The 24,500-nt window shown below is 48.8% G+C and overlaps 2 protein-coding genes across 24 annotated transcripts in view; both read left to right on the top strand.

Moving 5' to 3' along the window:
• The window catches only part of ehbp1l1b (EH domain binding protein 1-like 1b), a 36,742-nt gene extending 20,026 nt beyond the window's left edge, over window positions 1–16,716 (top strand). For 14 of the 22 annotated variants that reach the window (XM_072706262.1, XM_072706259.1, XM_072706258.1 and 11 more), the window contains 16 exons: window positions 1,363–1,755; window positions 2,477–2,971; window positions 3,429–3,896; window positions 4,306–4,965; window positions 5,455–6,900; window positions 7,656–7,881; window positions 8,177–8,349; window positions 8,823–8,871; window positions 9,288–9,866; window positions 10,297–10,366; window positions 11,710–11,792; window positions 12,053–12,173; window positions 12,296–12,395; window positions 13,490–13,563; window positions 14,009–14,123; window positions 14,690–16,716. In XM_072706262.1, coding sequence (XP_072562363.1) covers window positions 1,363–1,755; window positions 2,477–2,971; window positions 3,429–3,896; window positions 4,306–4,965; window positions 5,455–6,900; window positions 7,656–7,881; window positions 8,177–8,349; window positions 8,823–8,871; window positions 9,288–9,866; window positions 10,297–10,366; window positions 11,710–11,792; window positions 12,053–12,173; window positions 12,296–12,395; window positions 13,490–13,563; window positions 14,009–14,123; window positions 14,690–14,777 — 5,140 coding nt within the window. In that variant the 3' untranslated portion in view covers window positions 14,778–16,716. The remainder of the gene's footprint in view (window positions 1–1,362; window positions 1,756–2,476; window positions 2,972–3,428; window positions 3,897–4,305; window positions 4,966–5,454; window positions 6,901–7,655; window positions 7,882–8,176; window positions 8,350–8,822; window positions 8,872–9,287; window positions 9,867–10,296; window positions 10,367–11,709; window positions 11,793–12,052; window positions 12,174–12,295; window positions 12,396–13,489; window positions 13,564–14,008; window positions 14,124–14,689) is intronic. The other 8 variants (XM_072706256.1, XM_072706255.1, XM_072706265.1 and 5 more) reach the window with 8 other exon arrangements.
• An 885-nt stretch (window positions 16,717–17,601) lies between these two features.
• On the top strand, window positions 17,602–22,687 carry LOC111860089 (ras-related protein Rab-1B-like). 2 transcript variants are annotated; one of them, XM_023843445.2, is made up of 6 exons: window positions 17,602–17,916; window positions 19,076–19,148; window positions 19,231–19,326; window positions 19,610–19,705; window positions 19,915–20,046; window positions 20,416–22,687. In XM_023843445.2, the coding sequence occupies exons 1-6, from the start codon at window positions 17,903–17,905 to the stop codon at window positions 20,608–20,610; spliced, it is 606 nt and encodes a 201-aa protein (XP_023699213.1). In that variant the 5' UTR covers window positions 17,602–17,902; the 3' UTR covers window positions 20,611–22,687. The 2 variants fall into 2 exon arrangements, with proteins under 2 accessions (XP_023699213.1, XP_072562378.1); XM_072706277.1 differs by lacking the exon at window positions 17,602–17,916 and adding an exon at window positions 18,244–18,259.
• Window positions 22,688–24,500: the final 1,813 nt, after the last annotated feature.

Genomic DNA, 24,500 nt, shown 5'->3' on the forward strand with positions numbered 1-24,500 from the left:
CTACAAGTGAAATTGATCACAAAAAGGCCTATGATGTGATTTACTTAGATTTCCAGAAAGCCTTTGATGTTGTCCCCCACAAACGGCTCTTGTTAAAGCTTAAAGCTGCAGGAATTTTAGGAACTGTGGCAGCTTGGATCAAAAACTGGCTAACTGATAGGAAGCAGCGAGTAGTTATTAGAGGCACTATGTCACAGTGGGCCTCCGTTTATAGTGGGGTACCGCAGGGTTCAATTTTAGGACCACTATTGTTCCTAATTTACATTAATGATATTGACACGAATACATACAGTAAACTGGTTAAATTTGCAGACGACACTAAGGTGGGCGGGGTAGCAGATACTAATCTAGCAGCAGAGAGGCTTCAACGGGATCTGGATTTAATTAGCGAATGGGCTGATACTTGGCAGATGAAATTTAACACAGATAAATGTAAGGTAATCCATGCAGGGAGCAGAAATATACAGTACAGATATTTTATGGGTTCCACTGAAATAAAGGTAGCTGATTACGAGAAAGATCTCGGTATGTATGTTGATGCTTCCATGTCCCATTCTCGCCAATGTGGGGAAGCAATAAAAAAGGCGAACAGAATGTTGGGTTATATCTCTAGATGTGTGGAGTTTAAGTCAAGGGAGGTGATGTTACACTTATATAATTCCTTGGTAAGACCCCACCTAGAATACTGTGTGCAGGTTTGGTCACCATACCTCAAGAAGGACATTGCTGCCTTAGAAAAGGTGCAACGAAGAGCTACGAGAATGATTCCTGGTCTTAGAGGAATGTCTTACGAGGAGAGGTTAGCGGAACTGAATCTGTTCAGCCTTGAGCAAAGGAGACTAAGGGGGGATATGATTCAGGTCTATAAGATTCTAACGGGTCTGGATGCTGTTCAGCCAAATGACTATTTCAATATTAGTCTAAATACTAGAACTCGTGGCCATAAGTGGAAATTAGCGGGAGAACATTTTAAAACAAATTTGAGGAAGCACTTCTTTACACAGCGTGTAGTCAGAGTATGGAATAGTCTTCCTGCTATTGTAGTGGAAGCTAAAACCATGGGTTCCTTTAAATCAGAGCTAGATAAGATTTTAACAACTCTGAGATATTAGCTAAGTTCTCCCCAAACGAGCTTGATGGGCCGAATGGCCTCCTCTCGTTTGTAAATTTCTTATGTTCTTATGTTCTTATGAACTGAGTTGAGTTGAGAGGATTAACCTGAGAGTTCAACAGCTCTTCCTCTTCACCTATCGTTGCTACAGTTAGGAGAACACTAGCTCTTTCTATATACATATGTATGTACTATATGTTTTCCAGATTAACTAAATATCGTGCTGTTTCTCCTCTGTCTCCTCTGATTAGACCAGAGTGTGTGACTCTGCCAGTCAAAGAGGTAATGGACTCAGACATACATGCTACCCCGAGCAGCCGAGAGGCCAAGCTGTCCTCTTTCTCTCAGCCTCGTATTTCTGAAGATGACACCGTGCTGAGCTCTCAACAGGCCCGCGGGGAACTATCTGTACTGGCCAAGTCGGAAACGGCTGTGAACGAGGGCGCCGATGATGCGGCGTGGTTGGACACACAGCTGTCGAAGGAGGCTCTAGTCCAGGCAGAGTGTCCCATATGGGCCACCCTGGAGGAGAAGGCTAGCACACAAGGATCAGAGCAGGTCTCTGCTTTGGAGCTAGACAGTGAGCAGAGCATTCCTGGAGATGTGAGTGCAGAGGAACCTGCAGCAGGTTCCCTTCGGGGGGGGTAAGTGGCTACCTCCCTCCTGGACATCAGCAGTCTCACCTTTCGGCTGTGAGCTCGCATGTTTTTCTCAGGCTCTGGAATGCGGCTCGTAGAAGCGCTTGGTTGTTTTTTTCGGTATATCAGTCTGTGAGGCTTATCAGTGACCAGTCATGTGTGTGAAGTAGGACGATCTCTACTCATCTAGGTAAAGTCACCTTGCAGTTAGAAGCCAACATAAGAACTGTACATAGCTAGGGTAAAGGGCAAGTGTATATTTTCATGCAGATATAATGAAGTTAAGTTTTGCCATGTGATCTAGTGTTCTTCTCAGTAGCCATTTGGTAGGTGTGGTATATATATGTATTTTTGGTTTGGCAGATATATGTATATGTTGCATGCATGTATCTCTGTTTTGAGGTCTTTCAATGCTGATGAAGCTCTTAGGAAGCTACTGAAGATTCTCAGTCTAATTTGGATAGTTCAGTAAATCTGGCTGCGTCATTTAACTGATTTGCTCACTTCTTCTGACTGTGCCTGAACTTAAAGTTTGCCCTGTCGCTGCTGCATAATAGCATTGAAGCATTTATGCTCGATACAGAAAACTTACACATAAAGCGTTGAGTGAGTGTTGGTCAGATTGATATTTTTGTTTGAAAGCAAGTCGTAGTATCTGCAGTAAATTCTTTTTAGTGGCTTTGGCACTTCTTTCCCAAACATTGATATAAATATCCTTGTCCTTTAGCCTTGAAAAAGTTACCGCCGTATTTCAGCCAGCGGAGCCAGGGATGCCATTTGAAAGCGTGGTGAATAGCGAGGTCATCTCCCGGGGAGATGGCGCCTCTAGTCCATCCCCTCCATCTCAGCCCGAGCTTCAGTCACCTGAGGTCTTTGCCAGAGACCAGGCAGCTGAATCAGTTCTGCAGCCTCCGGCAGCGGAGGAAGCCAACAAAGATATAGCTACTGGAAACCCAGACATCTTTACAGAGTTTCCATCCGCTTCTATGACTGATACAGCCTACAGCTCCCTGGTGGAGCCCTTGTCCCAGTCAGACCAGCGTACTTCGCTTGAAACCAGTGCATTTGTGGACGTGGAGCTTAATAACGAGGGACAGGAAGCGTTTGCCACGGACCGTCCGTCTTCTCCTGATGCCGAGAGACCGCTGTGGGCTGCTCTTGAGGAGAAAGCGCTGGAGAAGGAGGAGGGAAGCGTAGATACAGCAGAGTCGAGGGACAGGGGGTAAGTTGGCGTGTGCAGGCTGCTCTGAGCATGACTTGAGTGGTTCATGAAAACCATGCCTGTCCCCCTGCTTTGGCAACTCCTTACTCATTTGGCTTATTGACAAGAGTTGCGCCGTGTGACTTCCCTGGTAGTTTTCCTGCTGCCTCTGTGAATTATCTGCTCACAGCTGATTGTCTCATTTTCGTTTCCTCATTATTTGTTATTTCAACTTTTGTAAACATGCCCTGAACACAGCTACTTTGTTCTCACAAATGAAAATGAGATTAGGAGCAAAGACATACATTACGGTAGATCCAGCTTCCATATGCTAATCAACGTTCCCTTATTGACCCCGGTCCCAGTGTTCTGTGATTTGCTAAAAACAGCCCCTGCTGGGACCCCTGCATGCAGTGTTGTCCTCTTTTGTCGTCCCCGAGGCTAAACGTTCACTCTCTGCTCCTGTCACTGCGTCCAGCAGTCCATTCACAGCAAAGCCTGTCTCGAGTGACGCCCAGCTGGCGAAGAGGCCAGGGGAGGCTCCTCTCATGGCTTCTGCCCAGGATGGAGGAGCCAAGGATGCAGGCATCAGTCAGTGTAGCTTAGCGCCATGTCCTGCAGAGCTTCCAGCTCCACCTGAGCTCATCAGTGGCCCTGCAGTGAGGGAACTGGCCCAAGACGCTCATCCCAACACGGGCAAAAGGTCGTCACGGGCAGAGGCTACCACTGACCTCCAGGAGGGAGTTGACGGCATAAGGCAAGACGGCACAGATGAGCGGACATCTCCCACCGCTGCTGACTCAGCTCAAGCCAAAGGTCGGCTTCCTTCCCCGGACGGAAGGATCGATGTGCGTGACTCAGATGCCGACACGAGAGGGGAGCTTGTGGAGGAGCAAGATGCACCTGTGGGGCTGGTGAAGACTATAGTGGGTGTTTTGCACAGAGGGTAAGTATGTAGGAAAGACAAACCTCTCCTCGGCTCCCGCATCACCTCACCATCGAGTAGAGTTACAGCATCACATGTTTTATTTGCTGCATCAGCACCAGGAATGAGAGGAGCTTCAGCATATTATAGCTAGAGTATTTATTTATTATTCCTGCATGTTGCAACAAAATCCATGTGCTTGAACCCTCGCTGTGATAGACATGAGGATCCCCGAGGCATTTGTAAGCTAAAATGCAATATGGTTGGACAAACACACGACAAACCTTGTTTGATACCATAGATGCATTGAGAGTTGCTGGGGTATTGCATTTCAACCAGTGTGGCCACAAAGGAATCCAATATCTCATTCTTTTTGCTTGTTGTAATTAAAAAACAAAGATTGCAGCTCCTGACTGTCCCCATCTCTCAGTTATGAGACAGTGGCAGCTATGTGGCAGCCAACTGATGCAGGAACAGTCACCAACAGGGCAGAAATTCCCAAGGATACAGACTCAAACGACTGCAGTTTCAGTCTGTTGCCCCCCTCGCCTCAACACATGATCCCATCAGCCACGGCTGTCTGCGATCCCGCGGAGAAGTTCCAAAGCTCAAGTTGGGAACCACGGACAACCGGAGGAACCCCACCGATCGGTGAATTATCTTCTCAACAGAGAATGAGCCTGGTGGAAAGCCTGCGATTGGCTGCCTTGGAGGAGAGCACCAATGAGAAGACTGAGGAGCCAGTTCATGCTGCTGAGGCAGAGGCTGCGAGGGAGGAAACGGCAGGGCGGGTGGCAGAGACAGACGCGATACCTTTTTCATTACCAACAAGGCAGGCAGACTCCGAAGGCTCGAGCTGTGGGAAAACGCATCCAGCGCTGAGAGAAGCAGGCCTGGAAGATGTTGCTATGGGAGCGCGCCAGGAGGTCGAAAGCAAGGATGCTTCTCTCGTTATTGACTCAAGTGAGGAAAAGTGTGTTCAGTCACAGGAGGTTTTTGCACTGAAGGCTGCAGTAGAGGAGATGGAGTTTGAGGCAGGGCAGGAGGACATGGGCACTGTGTGGTTGGCATCGCTGTACATGGATGGGGGGTAAGTGTTTGAGGGACGCCTGCCCTCTGCACTACTTGCCTGCACCGCCTGAGAGACTTGAGTTCCTCCATCAGGCAACTGGCTGTGGAGTGTGTTGTCCTGCATTAAACGTGGCTTTTTCTGTGCAAGTTTGTTCTTATTTTTCTCAAGGATGCTTGTATCAGTGCAGGTTGCTGCTGTGTCGAGGTGACTGTGTCTTTCGGCATTGATAAACTGCTGCTGTATCTTAGGAATCACTTGGGCTTCTTGGTACGCATCTGTGACATGTGGAATAGGCGCAAGCTTAAAGGATTTTGGATAACTTTTAGCAGGCCTGCTGATTTGTTCGTTTGTTTGTGGTGTTTTTCTATAGCTAACGTGCATTTAGTGCTGTGCCTGTGTGGCACGGTTATCGTACCAGATCATACAATCAGCAATGTGCATATGTGAGTGGAGTGAGAACCTGTGGCATGATTCGCAAATTCTAAACTAAGTGTCCCTGTTCCGTAGCTCGGAGACAATGTCTACTACACTGCCCACATCAGAGGGGCTGCATGAAGGACAGGAACCGGTGCCTCAGGAAGTTAGTCTTGACAATACCTACCAGAAGGTCAACCCATTCCCCAAAGTGACCCCGCCTCGTCGTAGCAAAAAGAAAAACAACCTTCCCCCCCTTCAGGAAGTGGGCTCAAACAGGCCTGATCCAGAAACTACTCCTGCTAAAATGGCTCCACCACGACGCACTAAGGGAAAAAACTCTCCACACCTAGTTTCCCAAGAGCCAGGATATCAGGACAGCTCTACTCTGACTCCCACAGCAGCCAGTGAATCCATACCATCCCTGCACATTCCAGCATCTCAGAGATTTAATGTAGGAGATGATCTGGAGCCGCCTGTCCCCACATTGGCTTCAGGTCAGCCAGAGAACATGCAGGTGACCCCCCAGGAGGACCTAGATATGGAGAAACAAGACACACCAGTGGAGACTGCGTTAGAATCAGACGTGTCCGTGAAAAGCTCCGTGGTCCCGTGGCCTCTTCCCGCCCCTCAGTCTCAGGCCCAGCTGAGCGAGGCCGTCCTCCACACTGCTCACAAGTGCCCAAGCAGCGACAGCAAGCTCTCCGAAGAGGAAAGTCTGCTTCTGGCCAGGATTCTGCAGATGGACCTGGAAGAAGAGCCGCCAGACGCGCCGGTGGCTGCTCCTCGCTTGAGAAAAGTTTTGCGTGTCAATCCTGACAGTTTAGCACCTCCTCACTCTCCCTCTCCCTCTGAAGCTGAGGCCCATCTGCTTCCTGTCTCTGCCAGTGACAAGGTGGCACCAGATACTACATCCAAAGACCTGAAGCTGCATCAGACAGTGCCCTCTCTCCGGGGCAGCCCACGGGATGTTGACACAGGCTGCACTAAACAGGACTCTGTTCCTGTACCAGACATGAATGACAGTTTGACAGATGCACAGGCCAATTTCAGCGCTGGTGACAGAGACCTGGTTGATATGTCATTGAGTGAAACTGTGGAGGACAAGAGAAGCAATGAGAGGGACCAAAAGTCAACACATGATCTGCTCTTCTCCATGGCGTTCCCACAATCCCAAAGTGACGATTCCGTGACCTTAGTCTCCTCAGATGTTATTAAGGAAGCCACCGTCACTGAAGCAAACAGAATGGATATTGGAGCAAATGGGAATTTCCCATCGGTAGATTCCGATGTTCTCCTTGTATCCAGCAGCAATGCATCCGAGGGGAGCGATGGCCAGCCTGCTCTTATAGCCCCTCCTCCAGCCCAGAATAAGGGGTCATTTTTGGCTGGGATGGACTGGGGGACCAGCGAGAGGAACAGGGAGTCCAAAATAGAAACGGGAGTCACAGCAGTGAAAGAGGAAGTGACTCCAGTGGCAGGATCCGATGGACTGGTTCTGTTTACTGTAGATGCAGCATTTACTGCCCCTAATGATGGGTAAGTTAAGGATGGCAGGTCTGTCTTACCCATGTCACAAATTGGCTTGAGTTAGGCTTGAGTTGGCCTGATATAGGTTTTGATATTATCATAGCTTAAACATATGACCTCTTCACCTGTAATGTCTTAGATAATAGTTGCTCTGTTTACCTTTTTACACCATTTTTTGTGTTTTGTGTAATAAATAAGTATTTTTTGCAGTATGAGGATTTTCATTGATTATTCTAGCTTGTCATTTGGAGATGTGAGAAAGTCAGCAGATGGACAATACAGACGAGAAATACGAACTCAGCGTGAAATTTAACATGAACTTAGCATGAACTTAACATGAAATTAGTGTGAACGTTACAATTCCAGCATTAAACACACTTTCTCAGTTTGGAAGCTTTGCATTTTTTTTTTTAAATTCAGTACATGTGTGAGCTGTTAAAATGTTATACTTGTTAAAATTCAAGATTTTCATGCATTCGTCATGGGGAGTTTGTGTTGTTGTCAGGGAGGTAACTTGTTTTCAATCTCACAGGATTGTGCTCTGTTAGCCCGTTGTTTGGCACACTGCAGTCTACGCTTAGCTACAGTGCTCTGCCTTCCAGTGCTCGTAACTGAGCTGGCAGTTCATGTGGTAAATGGTTCCAAACTACAATGATTGATCAACTGGGGCTATTTTTATAGTGCTGAGGGAGTCGTAACTGCAAGCTTTCGCAATCTGCAGCAGCCTTCAGCGTTTCTCACATCTTCGTCTCTGTCTCCTGTAGTTTCGAGGCGGAGCAGGCGAACAAGCGTCCAGTGACTGAGCCCGATAGCCCCCATCCTGTGGCAGCCGCCCCGGGCCCCGTCTCAGCCTGCCCCGAGCCTAGCAGCCAGTCCACAGCCAGACAGCAGGGGTCCCCCCCAACAGCCAACGTGGTGGCACCCCATCGAAAAAGAAAAACCACACCGCCCCCAGATGTCCCCAAAGTGGTACCTGCGACAGTGACAGAGGTATACAGCGCTACACCTCAATGCTGTCGCAGTGGACTTTTTTTCATGGGGCTGTTTTAATTGGAGCACTGTCAACTCATTTAAGTTTTCTTCTGCACAATTTTGCTATTTGGAATTACAGGAAATTTGTTTTTGTTTTATCAAACGCCAGCGAAAGCCAGCTGAATCGCAGTCAGAACGTGACCACTGACAAATGCCGCTTGAAGTGCTCACAGATTTTAGAGTCTGTTAGTCGGCTGTTCCCGTCCGGATTTAGCTTAGCGCATGCTAATGAATCATCTTCTCCACTTGTCAGATGTCCAGCCTGCCGGCCAGCTCTGCTCTGGTGACCTCCAGCCAGTCGCTGCTGGAGTGGTGCCAGGACATCACCAAGCAGTACAAGGGGGTGAAGGTCACCAACTTCAGCACCTCCTGGCGAAACGGCCTGGCCTTCTGTGCCATTCTCCACCACTTCCACCCAGACAAGGTGTATGTACCCAAACGTGACTCAGAAACCATGCTGCTGTGAACCTTAAAAGCACAAACAAGACCAGTTCTTCTCCATGATTTGCTGTCTTTGTATATTTGTTGCCATAAAAGCTGCCTAGCAGCCGATTGATCTGAGTATCATGGAAAGTGTGATTCACTTACCAAGCATGTTCTGCATAGTTTCTGCATGTGCTGCCGTTGTATAAAATCGTGCTGCTTTGCCTTTAAGGGTGTGAAGGTGCAGGACCAAAATCCTCTGTGGCATTACAGCAGAGGCGGCCATTTCAGGTCCAGAGAGGACACATCCAGACCAAGATTCTGTTTCAACCAACCAGTCGAGTATAATGAGTCACAGCCACAGATACTCAACTGGTTGGTTAAAACAAAATCTTGGTCTGGATTTGTCCTCTCTGGACCTGAACTCTCCACCTCAAGACAAACGTTAAATAAAACCAGCTGCTGTTGCTTCACAGGGACTATGACCAGCTGGATCCATACGATATCAAATTCAACAACAAGAAGGTGAAAATGCCCTGATTTTATTATTGTTGTTGTTTGTTGTTGTTGTTGTTGTTACTGCCCTGTGATGGGTTGGTGCCCCCCTGGGTTATTCCCTGCCCTGTGATGGGTTGGTGCCCCCCCTAGGTTATTCCCTGCCCTGTGATGGGTTGGTGCCCCCCCGCCTGGGTTATTCCCTGTCCTGTGGCTGTAGTTTGGACCCTTTAACCCTGAATAGGACAAGCGGGTATAGAAAATGGATGGATGTATTATTATTATTATTATTATTATTATTATTATTATTATTATTATTATACTGAATTCCATCCTTGGTATTAATGCCTTTGTCATTGGAAAATCCACAAACCTAAGTCATAAATGCAAAATTATTCACTGTACTTTGTCCTAAATTCTAGCTACTTCCTGTCCCGGTTTTGCAGGCCTTCGATGGCTTTGCCAATCTCGGCATCTCCCGTCTCATGGAGCCGTCAGACATGGTTCTGCTGACGGTGCCTGACCGCCTCATTGTCATGACGTACCTGTGCCAGATCCGTGCCCACTTCACCGGCCAGGAGCTCAGCGTGTTACAGATCGAGAAGAACAGCAGCCAGACCAGCTACGCCGTCGGGGATCCCAAGGGAAGCACAGACCTGGATACCGCTGCCCGCTACTGTGTCCAGAAGCTGCAGGCGAGCGGCGTCTCGCTGGAGACCAACGGGAAGGCTGCAGAGACGGAGCGCGAGGGTGAGGGGAGGTCCAACGGAAACCTGGTGGCGCCCCCGCGCAGCAGGCGCGTGTCGCGGCCGGACGAGAGCGGGGGCGGGGCTGCGAGCAGGCCGGAGGAGAAGCCGGCGCAGACCCCCCAGCCCCCGCCGCGATCCCACGCCGCCTCCAGGTCCAGCTTCAGCCATGTGAGGGACGCTGACCTGGTGAAGAAGCACCGCTTGCGGCACAAGAGCGAATCCACCGAGGAAGCCGACCCAGCGGAGCAGCAGAGCGCCCCCCACAGCACCAGACGGGTAAGACGCTCTTTATCTCCTACGCTCTTCCTCCTTCATCCACTCATCTTCAGTGTTATCTTCATTAGCTATCAGTGGTGGACAGGGTTCTGCTAATCCGATCACTTCTAATTAGCAAAGCTAACTTTTTTGTTAGCAGATTAGCTTTTCTGCTGACTTTGAAAATCATTAACGGACCAATTAGCTTCTGCTAAATTTAGTTATATGAACTGTAAATCTGCTAATGTTTTTTCGTAGATAAATAAATTTTATCAATTCGTCTTTTGTGTTATCTTCGTTATTTACATATAACTGCCTGCGAGCTAATGACATGGCTGCCATTAAGTCCATTAAGTGTCTCCCTTACTGCGGTTATTGTCCGGCTAGCCGGTTAGCAGGTAGCTCTTTAGACGGGGCTCATGTTCAACGTTGATGCTTCTCGTGGCAACAGGCCTCACAGGAGCAGACGGTTGCTGAGGTGAAGAACGGCTCCGAGGCAACGGCGGAAACGAGCCAATCAGGTAGGATCGGAGGTGAGGCTAGAAATTATGGCCCCTCCCATCAGATTTTATGTATAATTTTATGCATCCCAGGGCCCCTTTAAAGTGCGGGTCCCAGGGTATCCATTCCCCTCCTGTGCCCCAGGGTAAGACAACCGGCTGTATTGACAGTCACTTTTAGGTCAGCTGTAATAAATGAAATATATATATAAAATGAGAATGGCAGTGTGCCTCGGTGGATTGACATATATAATATGATGAGGAATGGTGGGAATTGTGATTGGATCAGTACTGAGCGTATAATGACACAGGAGAGACCAAACAGAATGGGAGAATTTCTAGAATGTTTGAAATGACGAGATGAACGTGGTGAAACGTGCCGACCTTTACGTTAACCTTACTCACCACTGAGACGTGCATTTAAAAGCTTCTCACGCCCCCTGGAGGTGCTTAAAGTCATAGTGAAACATACAGATGTGAGGTTGTACTGAGAGAGGTTCAGGAAGCTGATGCGATACCCTGGTTGGCCTTGGCTAGTGTTTATTTTCATTATAACAAAAGCTGTGGATAAAGAGCACAAGACAAAAATAAGAAAACAGAAAAAAACAAATAATGTCATTGGCTTTTTTTAAGAGACAGAACTAACGGTTGTGTCGAACGCGCGGTTGCTCAGGGAGTCCCGAATGAGGCACATTACCTGCATTGTGAGGGAGTCCCGAATGAGGCACATTACCTGCATAGTGAGGGAGACCCGAATGAGGCACATTACCTGCATGGTGAGGGAGTCCCTAATGAGGCACATTACCTGCATGGTGAGGGAGTCCACAATGAGGCACATTACCTGCATTGTGAGGGAGTCCCGAATGAGGCACATTACCTGCATTGTGAGGGAGTCCCGAATGAGGCACATTACCTGCATGGTGAGGGGGCGTCAGGGCACTACAGCCATGTGGCGCGATTCCCTGAGGGTGATCCGGCTCGCAGGATCCTCATTGCTGACACGGCCTGGTAACCAGGATCCCCAGCCTGACCTGTCCGCTTATTAAAAGCTGTAGGAAAAGAATATGAGAAAAAAATAAGAAAAAAACCAACAAATTAAACTTGATATCCATCCATCTTGTAATTGCTAATAAATTACAGGGCCGTAAGTATGGGGGGTGGAACCTGTTCCTGTTGCAGCACAGACACCTTTACCAGTCTGACACCAGTCAGTTTACCTCAAGCTCCCCGTCTCATGTCTGACTGTCTGCTGTGTTACACCAAATGCAAGTTAAACGTCAAAACCTCGCCGGTCCGGGTTTAGGGCAGGCCGGCTGGCGCTCAGGAGGGCACACCTGTCATGCCGCTTATTATGTTACACACAGAGGTACCGAGAGTCCCCATAGAGCAGGAGCATGAGGAGCACGGGCCAGAAGAGGAGCACAAGCCCGGCGAGGAGGACAGTCTGGTCAGTATCTCTGCCTGATCACTCCTTGTACAAGACAGAGTGTGCAGTTGTACATTTTTTATCCCTCATCTCTACCTTGTCACCGATTTCCGTCTCAGAAGCACATAGTATAGCATCTCTGTGCAGCTCTGCTCTCTACCTTGTCTCGCCCTTTAACCTTCCGGCCTTTCTTCCTGTCCGTCGCTGCGTCTGCCCCCCTGCCCCGTGCCCCCGTGCGCGCCCATCTCCCGACTGGTCTGTCTGTGCGCCCGTGTGCCCAGCGTCTGCAGGACACCAGCCAGTATGTCCTGAGCGAGATTCAGGCTCTGGAGAGCGAGCAGAATCACATCGACAGCAGGGCTGCCGTGGTGGAGAAGAGGCTCAGGCGGCTGATGGAGACGGGTGAGGATGAAGAGGACCGCGGCGGGGAGGAAGGGCGGAGGGAGGAAAATGGTGAAGGGGGAGGGCGGGGAGCTCTGACGTTTTGAACACAGACGTGGGAGGCTGAAGTTCTGCTTTTTCAGGGAGCGACCGGGACGAGGAGGAGACACTGATCCAGGAGTGGTTCACGCTGGTCAACAAGAAGAACGCCCTCATCAGAAGACAGGACCACCTGCAGCTCCTGTGAGACCCTCACGTCACGCCCCCGTGGGCCGCAGAGCGGCCAGCGTGTCTGTGTCTGACTGGGCCAGCAGCAGAGTGCTGTGAGACCCTCACGCCACGCCCCAGTGGGCCGCAGAGCGGCCAGCGTGTCTGTGTCTGACTGGGCCAGCAGCAGAGTGCTGTGAGACCCTCACGTCACGCCCCCGTGGGCCGCAGAGCGGCCAGCGTGTCTGTGTCTGACTGGGCCAGCAGCAGAGTGCTGTGAGACCCTCACGTCACGCCCCCGTGGGCCGCAGAGCGGCCAGCGTGTCTGTGTCTGACTGGGCCAGCAGCAGAGTGCTGTGAGACCCTCACGTCACGCCCCCGTGGGCCGCAGAGCGGCCAGCGTGTCTGTGTCTGACTGGGCCAGCAGCAGAGTGCTGTGAGACCCTCACGTCACGCCCCCGTGGGCCGCAGAGCGGCCAGCGTGTCTGTGTCTGACTGGGCCAGCAGCAGAGTGCTGTGAGACCCTCACGTCACGCCCCCGTGGGCCGCAGAGCGGCCAGCGTGTCTGTGTCTGACTGGGCCAGCAGCAGAGTGCTGCCACTCCGCAGTGCTAATATGGAAATGCTAAAGCCGTCGACGGCTGAATTATCCCCCCCGTCAGGCCTCAATGAAATCAGCACGGATTTATGGATGTCGTGAATTATATGCCTGCAATGTGCCGTGGGGAGGGAAGTACCATCACCCGAGGAGTAGGAACCCAGAGTGTGGGAGGGAAGGTTGAAGGAAGGCTGGGCATTTGGAACATAGTTTCAAACTCTCACACGTTGGAGTATGTGCCACGCTGAAGGGAGATGACAGGGGATAACAGACTTAAGCAGTAAATTTTTTCAATGTTAATCCCCGTGCCAGGTTTTAGTCTCTCCAGTTTGTCTCTCCATCTCATTCCTGTCTGCTCCTCATCATCCCTCCCCCCTCCAATCTCCGGCCTCCCTCTCTGCTGTTGTTTATATTCTGGCGTGACCCCGTTTGTTGTCCGGCGGCCATCTTGGCTGCTGGCGCCCGCTGAGTTAGGGTCACACAGGGCTTTCGGGCCGCGAGTGACTGTGTCGGTCCTCACCCTGTCCGGACAGGCAGGAGGAGCAGGACCTGGAGAGACGCTTTGACCTGTTAACCCGGGAGCTGAGAGCTATGATGGCCATAGAAGGTAAGTGGTCCTGGTATGTAGTGTCACTGCTCTAACTTATATACCTCCCCTCAGGGCCACCTCAGCCATTCCGTGTGTTTGTTACATTTCACCAACTTCTGACTTCATTTAACTCATTCATTCCGCAAGCTTGGTGTGATAGTGGTCAACTTAAAAAATATGCATTTCCTGTGTATTGGACGGCGGCTGTGATCGCTGGGGTGACTCTAGGAAAGGTTTTGAAATGGCTAAGCTGACACATCCGTAATTTTGTGGCAACATGAAGGTTGTTAAAGGTCACTTTCTTTGACTGGTTTAGACCTTTGAAGAGCGCTGTGTGTATATGACATACAGTAACGGCGATACATGGCAATGTAGCCTGAAGCTGAAGCGACGTCTGGAAGGAAGTACGAGGACATTACAAAATGTCGGCTAATGGCTGTGCCCCCCCCCCTTTGTCCTTCAGAGTGGCAGAAGACGCAGGCCCAGCAGCACAGGGAGCAGCTGCTGCTGCAGGAACTGGTGTCGCTGGTCAACCAGCGAGACGAGCTGGTGCGCGATATGGATGCCAAGGAGCGGGGGTGAGCTGCGGGGGGGTTACAGCTCCTGTCTCCCATATCAGGGCATCTGTTCCATCAGGGTATTAACTATAAGCAGGCCTGGAGTGGCCAATCAGGAGACTCAGGCCAGGAGCGGCCAATCAGGAGACTCAGGCCTACAGCAGCCAATCAGGAGACTCACACCCAGAGCGGCCAATCAGGAGACACAGGATTATTCCCGCTAGGCTGCTTAGCTGCTGGAGAAGTCAGAAACAAAATAATAAAATAAATTCTACAGCACTTCAGAATGGTAACCAACAAGTTTTCTCATCCACCCACACACATGTACACACACAAACACACACACACAGGTTTGTAATTATATCTTTGTGGGGACTCTCCATTCATTTCTATGGGCAAATCTCTAATCCCAACATGACGACCTTAACTCCCACCCAGCCCTAACCTTAACCATAAGTAACCAAACAAAATATCGGACTTTTGCCATTTTTAGTTTTTTGAATTGGCCTGAAACCACCTGAAAAGTGGTTTCAGCAGAGACTGTGCCCATGATCTCTCAGCTCTCCATCTCTGTGTCTCGTCTGTAGGGCTCTGGAGGAGGATGAGAGGCTGGAGAGGGGACTGGAGCAGAGACGTAGGAAATACAGCCGCAAGGAGAAGTGCGTGGTGCAGTGAGTGGGCCAGGACCAGGACCAGGACCAGGACCAGGACCAGGACCAGGAGGCGAGTGACGCGGACGATGACCAGCCAGCCCTAGAAGGAGGGGAGCCCACAGTTTAGACTCTCCTGCTGAGCTGAGGCATTCTGGGAGATAAGCCCATCGTGACCATAGCCCCGGGCTCTTAATGCACATCTGCTGGGTGCTCAAGGGTAACTTAACATCCACTGCCAACTTTTTGTGACGCTTGTTTGTGGTTTTTTCATTTGCCAGTGGACATTCTTTGAGTGGAGTATTACTAATAAGCCGCAGTAAGTTTTTAAAGGAGCAGAAAGAAAATTCTGACCATTAGTTCTTTCCAAGGTCTACTAGGGGACTTGGATAAGCGATTCAGGTTCAGGTAAGACTGAGGACCTCGTAATCTGGAACACCAGCATGTCATACATAGCGTGGATCAGGCACAGGGTCAGGAGTCTTTACTGCTGGCTACAGTGATATTTCTGCCAAAAATAATGTTTGTAAAACTGACCTGAAACTGGAGACATCCAGGGAGCAGGGAATGACGTATACTTGGCTTTAGTTGATTAAATTCACCCTTTTCTCCAAGTGCCTTAAAAAGCTGCCTATTCCTCAACTCATGTGCTTTTCATAAACCTTTGTTGTTGTATGACAGTGAAATACTGAATGGGACTGTTGAATATATATATGTCTAGAGATGGAAAGTTCAGGTGCAGAAAGTACAAATCCAGACCTAGATTTTGTTTCAACCAACCAGTTCTCTTTATATTTAACTGGTTTGTTGGAACAAAACCTTGACCTGGATTTTTACATTCTGGACCTGAACTTTTCACATCTGTATATGCCAGTGAAGACTACTGCAACATAGTACACTGCAGGGTAACCTGGACTGCAACACAGTACACAGCAGGGTAACCTGTACTGCAAGCACTACTGGGAGACTGTGACATATGTGTGTGGGAAATTGATGTGGAAGTGGAAATATGAGGAACTTAGTTAAACAAACCTTAAAGAATCTTATAGGCTAACTAGAATTGAATACTATAAGTTAATACTGATATGTGAAATCTGTGGTGTGAAGGATATATTATGTGTGAAGTACACAGCAGTGTTTTTAAGGCATGTTTTTGGCAGGTTTGTTTTAACTTATTTTATTTATATATTACTATATAAGGGACCTCAGCCAGAGCCTTCTTGTGGAAGTGGTGAAAAGGAACGTGTATTTACCTTGATATGAGCTCACATTTATGACAAATCCCATAATCCTCTGCAAAATAACTCATGCTATCCCATTACAATGGCTGTAAAATGAGAGGCTGATTACGTGCCAAGCTGTGCCTCCCCCATGCCCCTTCTCTGTTGTCACCAAACAGATGTTAATCAGGTGCATTCCCATTAGTCATAGCCCTTTAATTCAGCCCCGCCCCCTGGTGTCATTGGTTGTCATTATATGAATGATCTTTTAGGTGAAAGCTAGAGCGAACACACTTTGGGCACTAAGATCTCCATTAATTTGGCAGCACGGAGCTTGTCGGAAGTTGAGGGTGAGAGTGATGAATCTTATACCTCTTTGCTATTATTACATTTCATGTGTTAGAATATAATTGTGGTTTTCTGTTGTCCAAAATACGGCCTTGCAGTGTGTTTCAGCCGTTACCAGCACCACCTTAAAAGACAATGAAAACCCCATAAAACCTCAAGCATTATATTAAAATAGACTAGGGACCCACTGAACTGTTTAACTGAAAAGGGCTATTTAAGAATGCTTTAAACACATATTTGCTTACTTTTTTATCTCTCATTTGGAGTGCTCTTTTCAAGTGGTACGTGCTTGCATATATACATTTCAACAAATCATTCGACTTCCTTAAATGTATTTGCACTGAAACTGTGTCTGTAATTTTGCATGAGGAATAAAGCCGTTTGGAGGTTCTTTTATTCAGAATATTGTTTTCTTTGTGTTCAGTCTTTCATGAAACACCAATTCCCTGCTGGGAGTGGGACATTCATACTTCTTGCCTGTAATGCTGTGTGTTTCATGCATTCGAAAATGACAACATCAGTTAGAAAAAAAGGATATTAGAATCAATGGTTTCAGTTCAAAAACATGTACCTAAATTGTATACCCTGACAAGGACTTATGAGTGGTTCCGAAGATGGACGGATATTTCATTCAGACCGAAATGGAAAAAATATATATGATGCATATGACATAAGCAGACACTCTCAGTGTGGTAAATATGAAATATTTATTCAGTCTGTTATAATGCAAAATTGGCAATGGTGCTTATTAAAATAATTCCCTAATCAGCTAGTTAAGCGTACACATGTCACTCACAGGTATGTGCTCTCACAATGTGGCAAAACCTGTTACCTTTTAGCTTGCGAGAATATTTTTCAGGTCCCCATATAAATCTGTTTGATAAAAATCTGTGAATGCAATCAAAAAACTAAACTAGGTAAAAGTCTTGTATTTTGTTTGCTTAGTTATGGATAGGGTTAGGGCTATCATAGTGCAGATTAGGGTTATGCCCATAGAAATGAATGTGCCCACAAATAATAGGAATGAGAGTCCCCGCAATACTAGGAATATATTAGGTGGGTCTGTGGGTTATGTATATATTACATCGTGGGGACTAACAATGTGATAAATACAATGTGTTATTTTGACATTGTTGGGACCACCTTTCTTATTTAGGTTAGGGTTAAGGTTTTTCTCATATTAATGAGTATAAACGTGTGTGTGTGCTTATAAAGAAGCACGCAACTGAGCTGGTTAGACAGGACTACATCTCCCAGGCCGGATACCGCAACATACGCGGCGTCGTTTCCGGTGACGTCACGCTCGCACCTGCGCAGCCATCTTGTGTTTTACGCGAGAAAAAAAGGGAGAGAAACAAAAACAGAAAAATAAACCCCAGGAAGGAAGGTGAGCTACGACTGTAGTCCTTATGAAAAAGCCGAACTGAAAGGAACTACCTTCGGAGAAGAAAAAATAAGAAGGAAGAGGGCGAGTCCATCAGTCAGCCTGCTGTCGGAGCCCAGCACCGTTTAGTTTGCTTTTAGCGGAGACCGAAAGAACGAGGAAGAGCCGACAGGAAGAGCGCAGCCGGCCAGCCGCACCATGAATCCCGAATAGTGAGTACCGGGGTCACGCCGCCGGCCTGCTGTACCATGCAGCCCGAATAGTGAGCACCGGGGTCACGCCACCGGCCTGCCGTACCATGAATCCCGAATACTGAGTACCGGGGTCACGCAGCCGGCCTGCCGCACCGTGAATCCTGAATACCGAGTATGGGGGTCACACCGCCGGCCTGCCGCACCGTGAATACCGAGTATCGGGGTCACGCCGCCGGCCTGCGGTACCATGAATCCCGAACGGTGATTACCGGGGTCACGCAGCCCACCTGCCGCACCGTGAATCCCGAATATCGAGTATCGGGGTCACGCAGCCGGCCTGCCGCACCATGAATCCCGAATACTGAGTACCGGGGTCACCCGGCCGCTCCCCCGTCGACCATGGCCGCTGACACCTGGCTAGTGTGGGCGTTAAAAGCCATCATATCTGAAACTAAATGTTCGCGGGCAAAAGCTCATAGCCGAAGCTAAAAGCTAACGGCTAAAGGCAGAGCGGCAGAGCCGGTACAGTGGCGCCGGAACACTGCTGACGCGCTAGGCGGCCGGCTAAAGGCTGGGGGCCGGCCCTCTCAGGGCTCTCAGCCGTGTATCTGGCTGGTGTGCTGCGGCACTCTGCTACGCTGATAGTTATTATTAGAATATGATTTGCGGTTAAACAGTGACACGTAGCAGGATTTAATTCTCATTTCTTCGGTTTTAATGGTGTCAGTCTATCGTTTTTGTCTGGTGTCCTTTGTCGATACGTGGGGCTGCTCTGACTAACTTAATAAATCATTTGTGTTTAATTGAGGGGCTGGATTGTTGACAGTCGGCTCTTGAAGGCTGCATTGTTTCTGGTCATGTGAACTGTCATCAAGCGACCCAGAAAATCCCATCTTAATCTAATGTCACCCTAATTAGCTGCAGCACAGTAATATTTAAAGCACAAGTCAGTGCAGGAAAAATCCCAGGAAGCTTGGATATAAATCCGTAGGTACTGCTGTAAGTGCTATAGATGTGTGTTTTGCGTGGTCTAGGTCACTTTTAACTGGTATACACTAGATCATTAATTCCCCGTTACAATCGCACTAGCATGAATTTCAGGTCGGCCATATAAATGAAATGAGACCTATATGTCTGTTGTTTAGTGCTTTGCTAACTAATTTTCCTGCTCTCATAGTGACTACCTGTTCAAGCTGCTCCTGATTGGTGACTCTGGTGTGGGCAAATCCTGCCTTCTACTGCGATTTGCTGTGAGTATTCTCCACAGTGGTGCAGCTAGTGTGAAAGCAGCTGGGGACACGGTGTAAAAGATGTGTCCCTTTTGTGCTCCAGGATGACACTTACACCGAGAGCTACATCAGCACTATAGGGGTGGACTTCAAGATCCGCACCATCGAGCTGGATGGCAAGACCATCAAGCTACAGATTGTGAGTTGAAGGACTGCGTACCAGCTGCACTTTTGTCATTTTAGGAGAGTTAACCAGATATGGCTTCCTCTCCTGTATCTGCTGCTTGCTGAAGTTGTCTGTTAATGTAAGTGTGTCCCCAGGTACCAGTTATCAGCTTTTATCTGTGGATTTCCCTTGAATTGTAGAATAAATCCGGCCGCACAGATTAGACCCGCTGGCTGGGTATGTTGTTCAGCATCCCTATGCCACACTGATTGTATCCCGTTGCTATGGTAATCATCCCATTTGTGCCCATCCCTAGTGGGACACCGCTGGGCAGGAGAGGTTCCGCACCATCACTTCCAGTTACTACAGAGGAGCTCATGGGATCATCGTCGTTTATGACGTGACGGATCAGGTAGGCGGCCTTTGGGTTATGTCGATTTCCCGAGACAGATTCCGGTTTAAAACGAGATGCTCTAAAATCATAGCCGGCTGGCTGTCCTTTGAGCTGGCTCTGTGCATTTGTTTATCACCTGTGTGTCTCTTGGAGCAATAGAGTATCGCTTTGACTTTGACTTTTTGCAGTTAGTAGTCCTGTAACGGTGTCCTTTTTTTGTACTGAAGGAGTCGTATAACAACGTGAAGCAGTGGCTGCAGGAGATCGATCGCTATGCCAGCGAGAACGTCAACAAGCTGCTTGTGGGCAACAAGTGTGACCTCACCAACAAGAAAGTGGTGGACTACACAACGGCCAAGGTGACCCTGCAGATCCACACTCACTCTTTGGCTGCCTGCTCCTGACAGAAGTTTTCAGTCGTCTTGTGTCCTTCGTTTACGTATAACTTACTCGCCATCATTAAAAAAAAAAGATTTAAGCGTACGTGGGTCACTCAGCTTAAAAAGTAAAGGATAATCAGTTAGAAAATGGTGTATTTGCCCAGTGTTTGATTCTTGGTGAAATTTTGACTGTTTGATGAGTATGCTGAGCTTCAGTGCTCAGTGTTTATCTTGTAAGCTTCCTTCGAAGCCAATCTGGTTTCCTCTTCAGCTGTTGTTTGATGGGGCGTGTTTGTTGGGATTTTGGAAGTTACTCCACCTGAGTGTCGAACTCACCTTCACTCGCAGGAGTTCGCCGACTCGCTGGCCATTCCATTCCTGGAGACCAGTGCGAAAAACGCCACCAACGTGGAGCAGGCCTTCATGACCATGGCAGCAGAGATCAAGAAGCGAATGGGTCCCGGGGCCACCGCTGGGGGAGACAAGCCAAACCTGAAGATCGAGAGCACCCCGGTGCGGCCGGCCGGCGGAGGTTGCTGTTAGGACCCCTCCGTGCTGAAGTACCCCCTCCCCACGTTCTGCCCCCTCCGCTCACTCCCTGACCCCCTGCAGGAGTGGGAAGGGGGCTGGGTGAAGCTGGGATTGGGGTCTCGCAAGGAGAGGCAGGAGGAGCAGAGGAGCTGGGAGAGAGAGAGGAGATGTTTCAGAACTTGGGACTAACCTGTGATCTTCACTGTAAACCCTGACAAAAATGAAAAAAAAAAAAAATAGAGCTGGGGAGATGTGAGCTCTCTCCCCCCCCCATCACGCACACGCACACACATACACAGGAGGAAGAGGAGGAGGAGGGGCGGGCTCAGCTGGGGGTTGGGGGGACTGCGGGGTAGAGATGCAATATGATATCAGTTCTGGTTCTAGCTTACCCATTAAACTGGACCACAGGCATATGAACACACACATTCACACATCAGACAGACGCTCAAACACTAGGCAGGTGTGCTGGAGGGGGCTACCGCTGGAGGGGGCTACCGCTGGAGGGGGCTACCGCTGGAGGGGGCTACCGCTGGAGGGGGCTACCGCTGGAGGGGGCTACCGTTCACAGGGATCTGCTTTGATGTAGCGACGGCTTCGTTCAGCCCTGGAAAACCAGCCGTTTCCTGCAGGTTAACTTTGTTCTTTGCTAAATAAAGAGCAGTCTGACCCCCTCCCCCTCTCCCAGCGCATCGCAGCTCTCTGGCTGGTGGGTGTGAACAGTGGCTCTCTATTGCCTGCTTTCCTGTAGTGAATTTCCTTTCTGGTGAGGCACTGATGGGGAGAATTGGGGGGGGGGGGGGGCTTGGCGAGGGCCCTGGTGCTTTTGAAGGACATACCATGCACTCACATATGTGTACTTTCACGTCACACACGCCGTCACCCCTGTGATGTGTTAGGTGGCAGCGGACTGACGGGCTTCAGAGCGGCTGCCCTGCATGGCAGGCGGTGGGGCAGAGTGGCAATGAGCAATGTTTCCTCATCTTGTCATTTTTATTATAATGTATTTGCGGTTTTACTACTTTTTGTTTAGTTCTCTAGCCCAGCCTGTGTGTACTGACGCTGCTTCGCTGTCGCTTTGAGTTCCTCTTTCTTCCCCATCCATCCGCTCGCATCCCCCTCATAAATGCCGCTTTCTGACCTCGGGGTCTCCCCTGCCCCGGCACATGGGCGTTTTCACGCCCGCATGCGGGGAGGCCTTCCCGCTTGGCGTGAGAGCGTCGCACGTTTGCTGCCAAACCTCTGCTGTGAGCCCGATGTCTCAGATCTTCGCCATGCGTCGCTTACGAGCCCTGTTTTTGTCCCGAGTTTAAGAAGCAGGCGTCCTTCAAGTGTGTGGAAAAGGCATCATTCAGCTTGAGGGATGTTCCCTTGAAACGAGCTTTTGATCATTTCAGTTGGAAATACATATGTCACTCTGTTATAAGTGCTATTAATCTACTAATCTAATTATGCCTAACTTGCTGGTAGATGCATCCTTAACGGCGACGAACCCTCGCTTCTCCCCATTGTTTTATTTATGTTACTGCTCCCCCCAGCTGTGGGTTGTCTGAGGAGTCGTAAACACATCTTGTCTGTATAATGTTTTTGCCGCTTGTTGTCTGCCCCGGCTCCGTACTCTTCCGCTGTGGGCGAGGTGCCCCAGCCTGTGTCTTCATTAAAAGTACGGCTGTCCCTACACTTTCTCTGTCGCTCGGATTTATGGCGTAGAATCTCGGCTTAGCGAAGCAGCGGTTTAGGTGGAGTGAAAACCTGGAGGAGGTTGAATGGAGTCCACTTCTGAAGCGGGGGTGTGGAATGAAGGATGTGGTCGACGAGGGCGGGGTCACATTGATGCCTAAACTTTACTGCAGTTTATATCCTGCCTGCTCACCAAACGGTTACCCTGCGGGCGAGCGTTGCGCTCACGTGGCCGGGGCACGGTGTGTCCACGTGCGAAGCCGTAGGCTGAGGGAAGGTAGTTGGTTTGTCTCCAAATGTTAGGTCTTGTTTGCTGTGGGTGATAAAGAAATGTTTCTAACTGAAATGTCACCTGGGGCTTTGGAGCTGTTTCAGTGGTAATAAAATCTATTATTATTCCTCTTGTTAATATCTGTTTCTGTTCTTTGTGTCAGCTGCGTGGTTCATTTCGCAGGTTTCCATACATCTGAGCGTGCTCACTTGTGCGCACGGCTTTGCGCACTCCCTGGTAACCGCGTGGCCCGCTGATGACACGCTGCCTTCTGCGACTCACGTTTGGTCCAATTCTGCTCATGGAGGAACTGGGCCTTGGCCCCCTCAGAAGCACTAGCGTCTGCTATTGTCATGGTACCGATAAAGGAGGTCATGTTTGCCGTGAAAATCCGTGGCCCCTGTGGTAAATATTGCATTCCATTTCAACTTGGAAGTCTGAAATTCCTAGTTCCTAGGTTCTCATAGTCAGGGGAACTGTAATGCCAAATTTCTTCCGCTTGTCAAATTCCTTTCGCCTGTGGCTGACGATGATGCAATGGCGATGATGCAGTTTCAAGGAACCCCTAAAGTGTGAAGTTCACCCTTAACGCTGCAGCAAGTTCGCATCAATAAACTACGTTTACTAATGTTTTTTTTATTATTCTTCATCATTAAGAATGTAACATGTTGTTATCAACTAATATTGCTAACTTTGGATTACAATGAACCGGGCTAGAACTGGGGCTTGTATCACAAAGCAGGATTTCTTGCTTAGCCGGATAACTTGTTGGATTTAAGGTAGTCTGGGCTAAATATAAATGAAAAAAGATAATGTCCATTTAAACTGGGGTTCCTTAAATCAGAAGTTGTCTGGCTAAGCAAGAAATCCTGGTGTTTGAAACAGGTCCCTGGTATTGCTAAATGGCTTTCTGACTTATGCTGGAACGCAGTTAACTCTCGTGTGACGTCATTCTCAGCTCAGACTTCCGACCTCCAAGGTAAACGGAATACGAGTCATGCTTTCTGAGGACGGGAAGCCTGCAGCCTTTAGTTGGTTTCTAGTGTAACTAAAATGATATTCATGTTTCCTTGAGGAAGACTACATTTCCTGATGGTTTTACTATTGGTCGCTTATATTTCATGATAAGCCACTCCTTATTTTCTGCGCATGTCTGAATTGGTCCTTCTTCACCAATGATTCTCTACACGATTGTATGACTCATTTGTGACTCACTTCCCTCGGTCTGCTTGGCCAATCATCTCGAAGTGTCTCCTCCTCAACTCGCTGTCTGTTCTGACTTGAGAAGGCTGAAGATGAGCCGCAGCCCCCTCCGAGGTGTGTGCCGCGAGTTACCCGCTTTTTCTTGATTTATCTCACGGCCGTGTGTCCTTTCGGTTCTGCCCGCAGCCCAGCAGGGGGTGCTGTCCACAGCAGCTGTTGCTATGGGACGATGAGACCCAGCTGTGTGACCCTGCTGATTGGTGTCTGCATGGTGTCCTCACCAAGGATGACTAACGGCAGAGAGAGAAGCAGGAGCTAAGCTTAGGAGGCCCAGCTGATATTTTCTAACCCATTCCTTCAGTTTGAACTGTGACATTCCGTCTTGTGCCCGTCTCTCGACTTAGTTTAGTACTTTTTGTATTTAAGGCTGATTTATGCTTCAGTGTCGGAATGTTGTAGCCATGGACCCTACGGTATTGCCTGACAGGCACCTCCCCAAAAATGTAACACAAGTGTAAATGCTCGCGATCGTGCAGGCCAGGGCGTAAGCTCTGTGGGGACTCGACGCAGGAGAATAAACCAACCTTTACGGCCTCATTTTGACAGAACAGGTAAGAAATTAGGAATAATTTATGAATCGGTAGTGTATTTAGTTAATATACCGTATTTGTAGTGATCTGTACTGGCATGGGTTTAGTCCTTTTGAAATTAATACTCATGAATACTCATGAATACTCATTACATTAAT

This window comes from Paramormyrops kingsleyae, chromosome 24 (assembly GCF_048594095.1).
Source record: "Paramormyrops kingsleyae isolate MSU_618 chromosome 24, PKINGS_0.4, whole genome shotgun sequence".
Taxonomy (NCBI): Eukaryota; Metazoa; Chordata; class Actinopteri; order Osteoglossiformes; family Mormyridae; genus Paramormyrops; species Paramormyrops kingsleyae.

Bases quoted from the DNA above. Each gene is read 5' to 3' on its own strand.
- LOC111860089 (XM_023843445.2), top strand. The intron at 19,327-19,609 runs GTGAGTTGAAGG...GCCCATCCCTAG, and splicing joins AGACCATCAAGCTACAGATT to TGGGACACCGCTGGGCAGGA. The intron at 20,047-20,415 runs GTGACCCTGCAG...CTTCACTCGCAG, and splicing joins TGGACTACACAACGGCCAAG to GAGTTCGCCGACTCGCTGGC.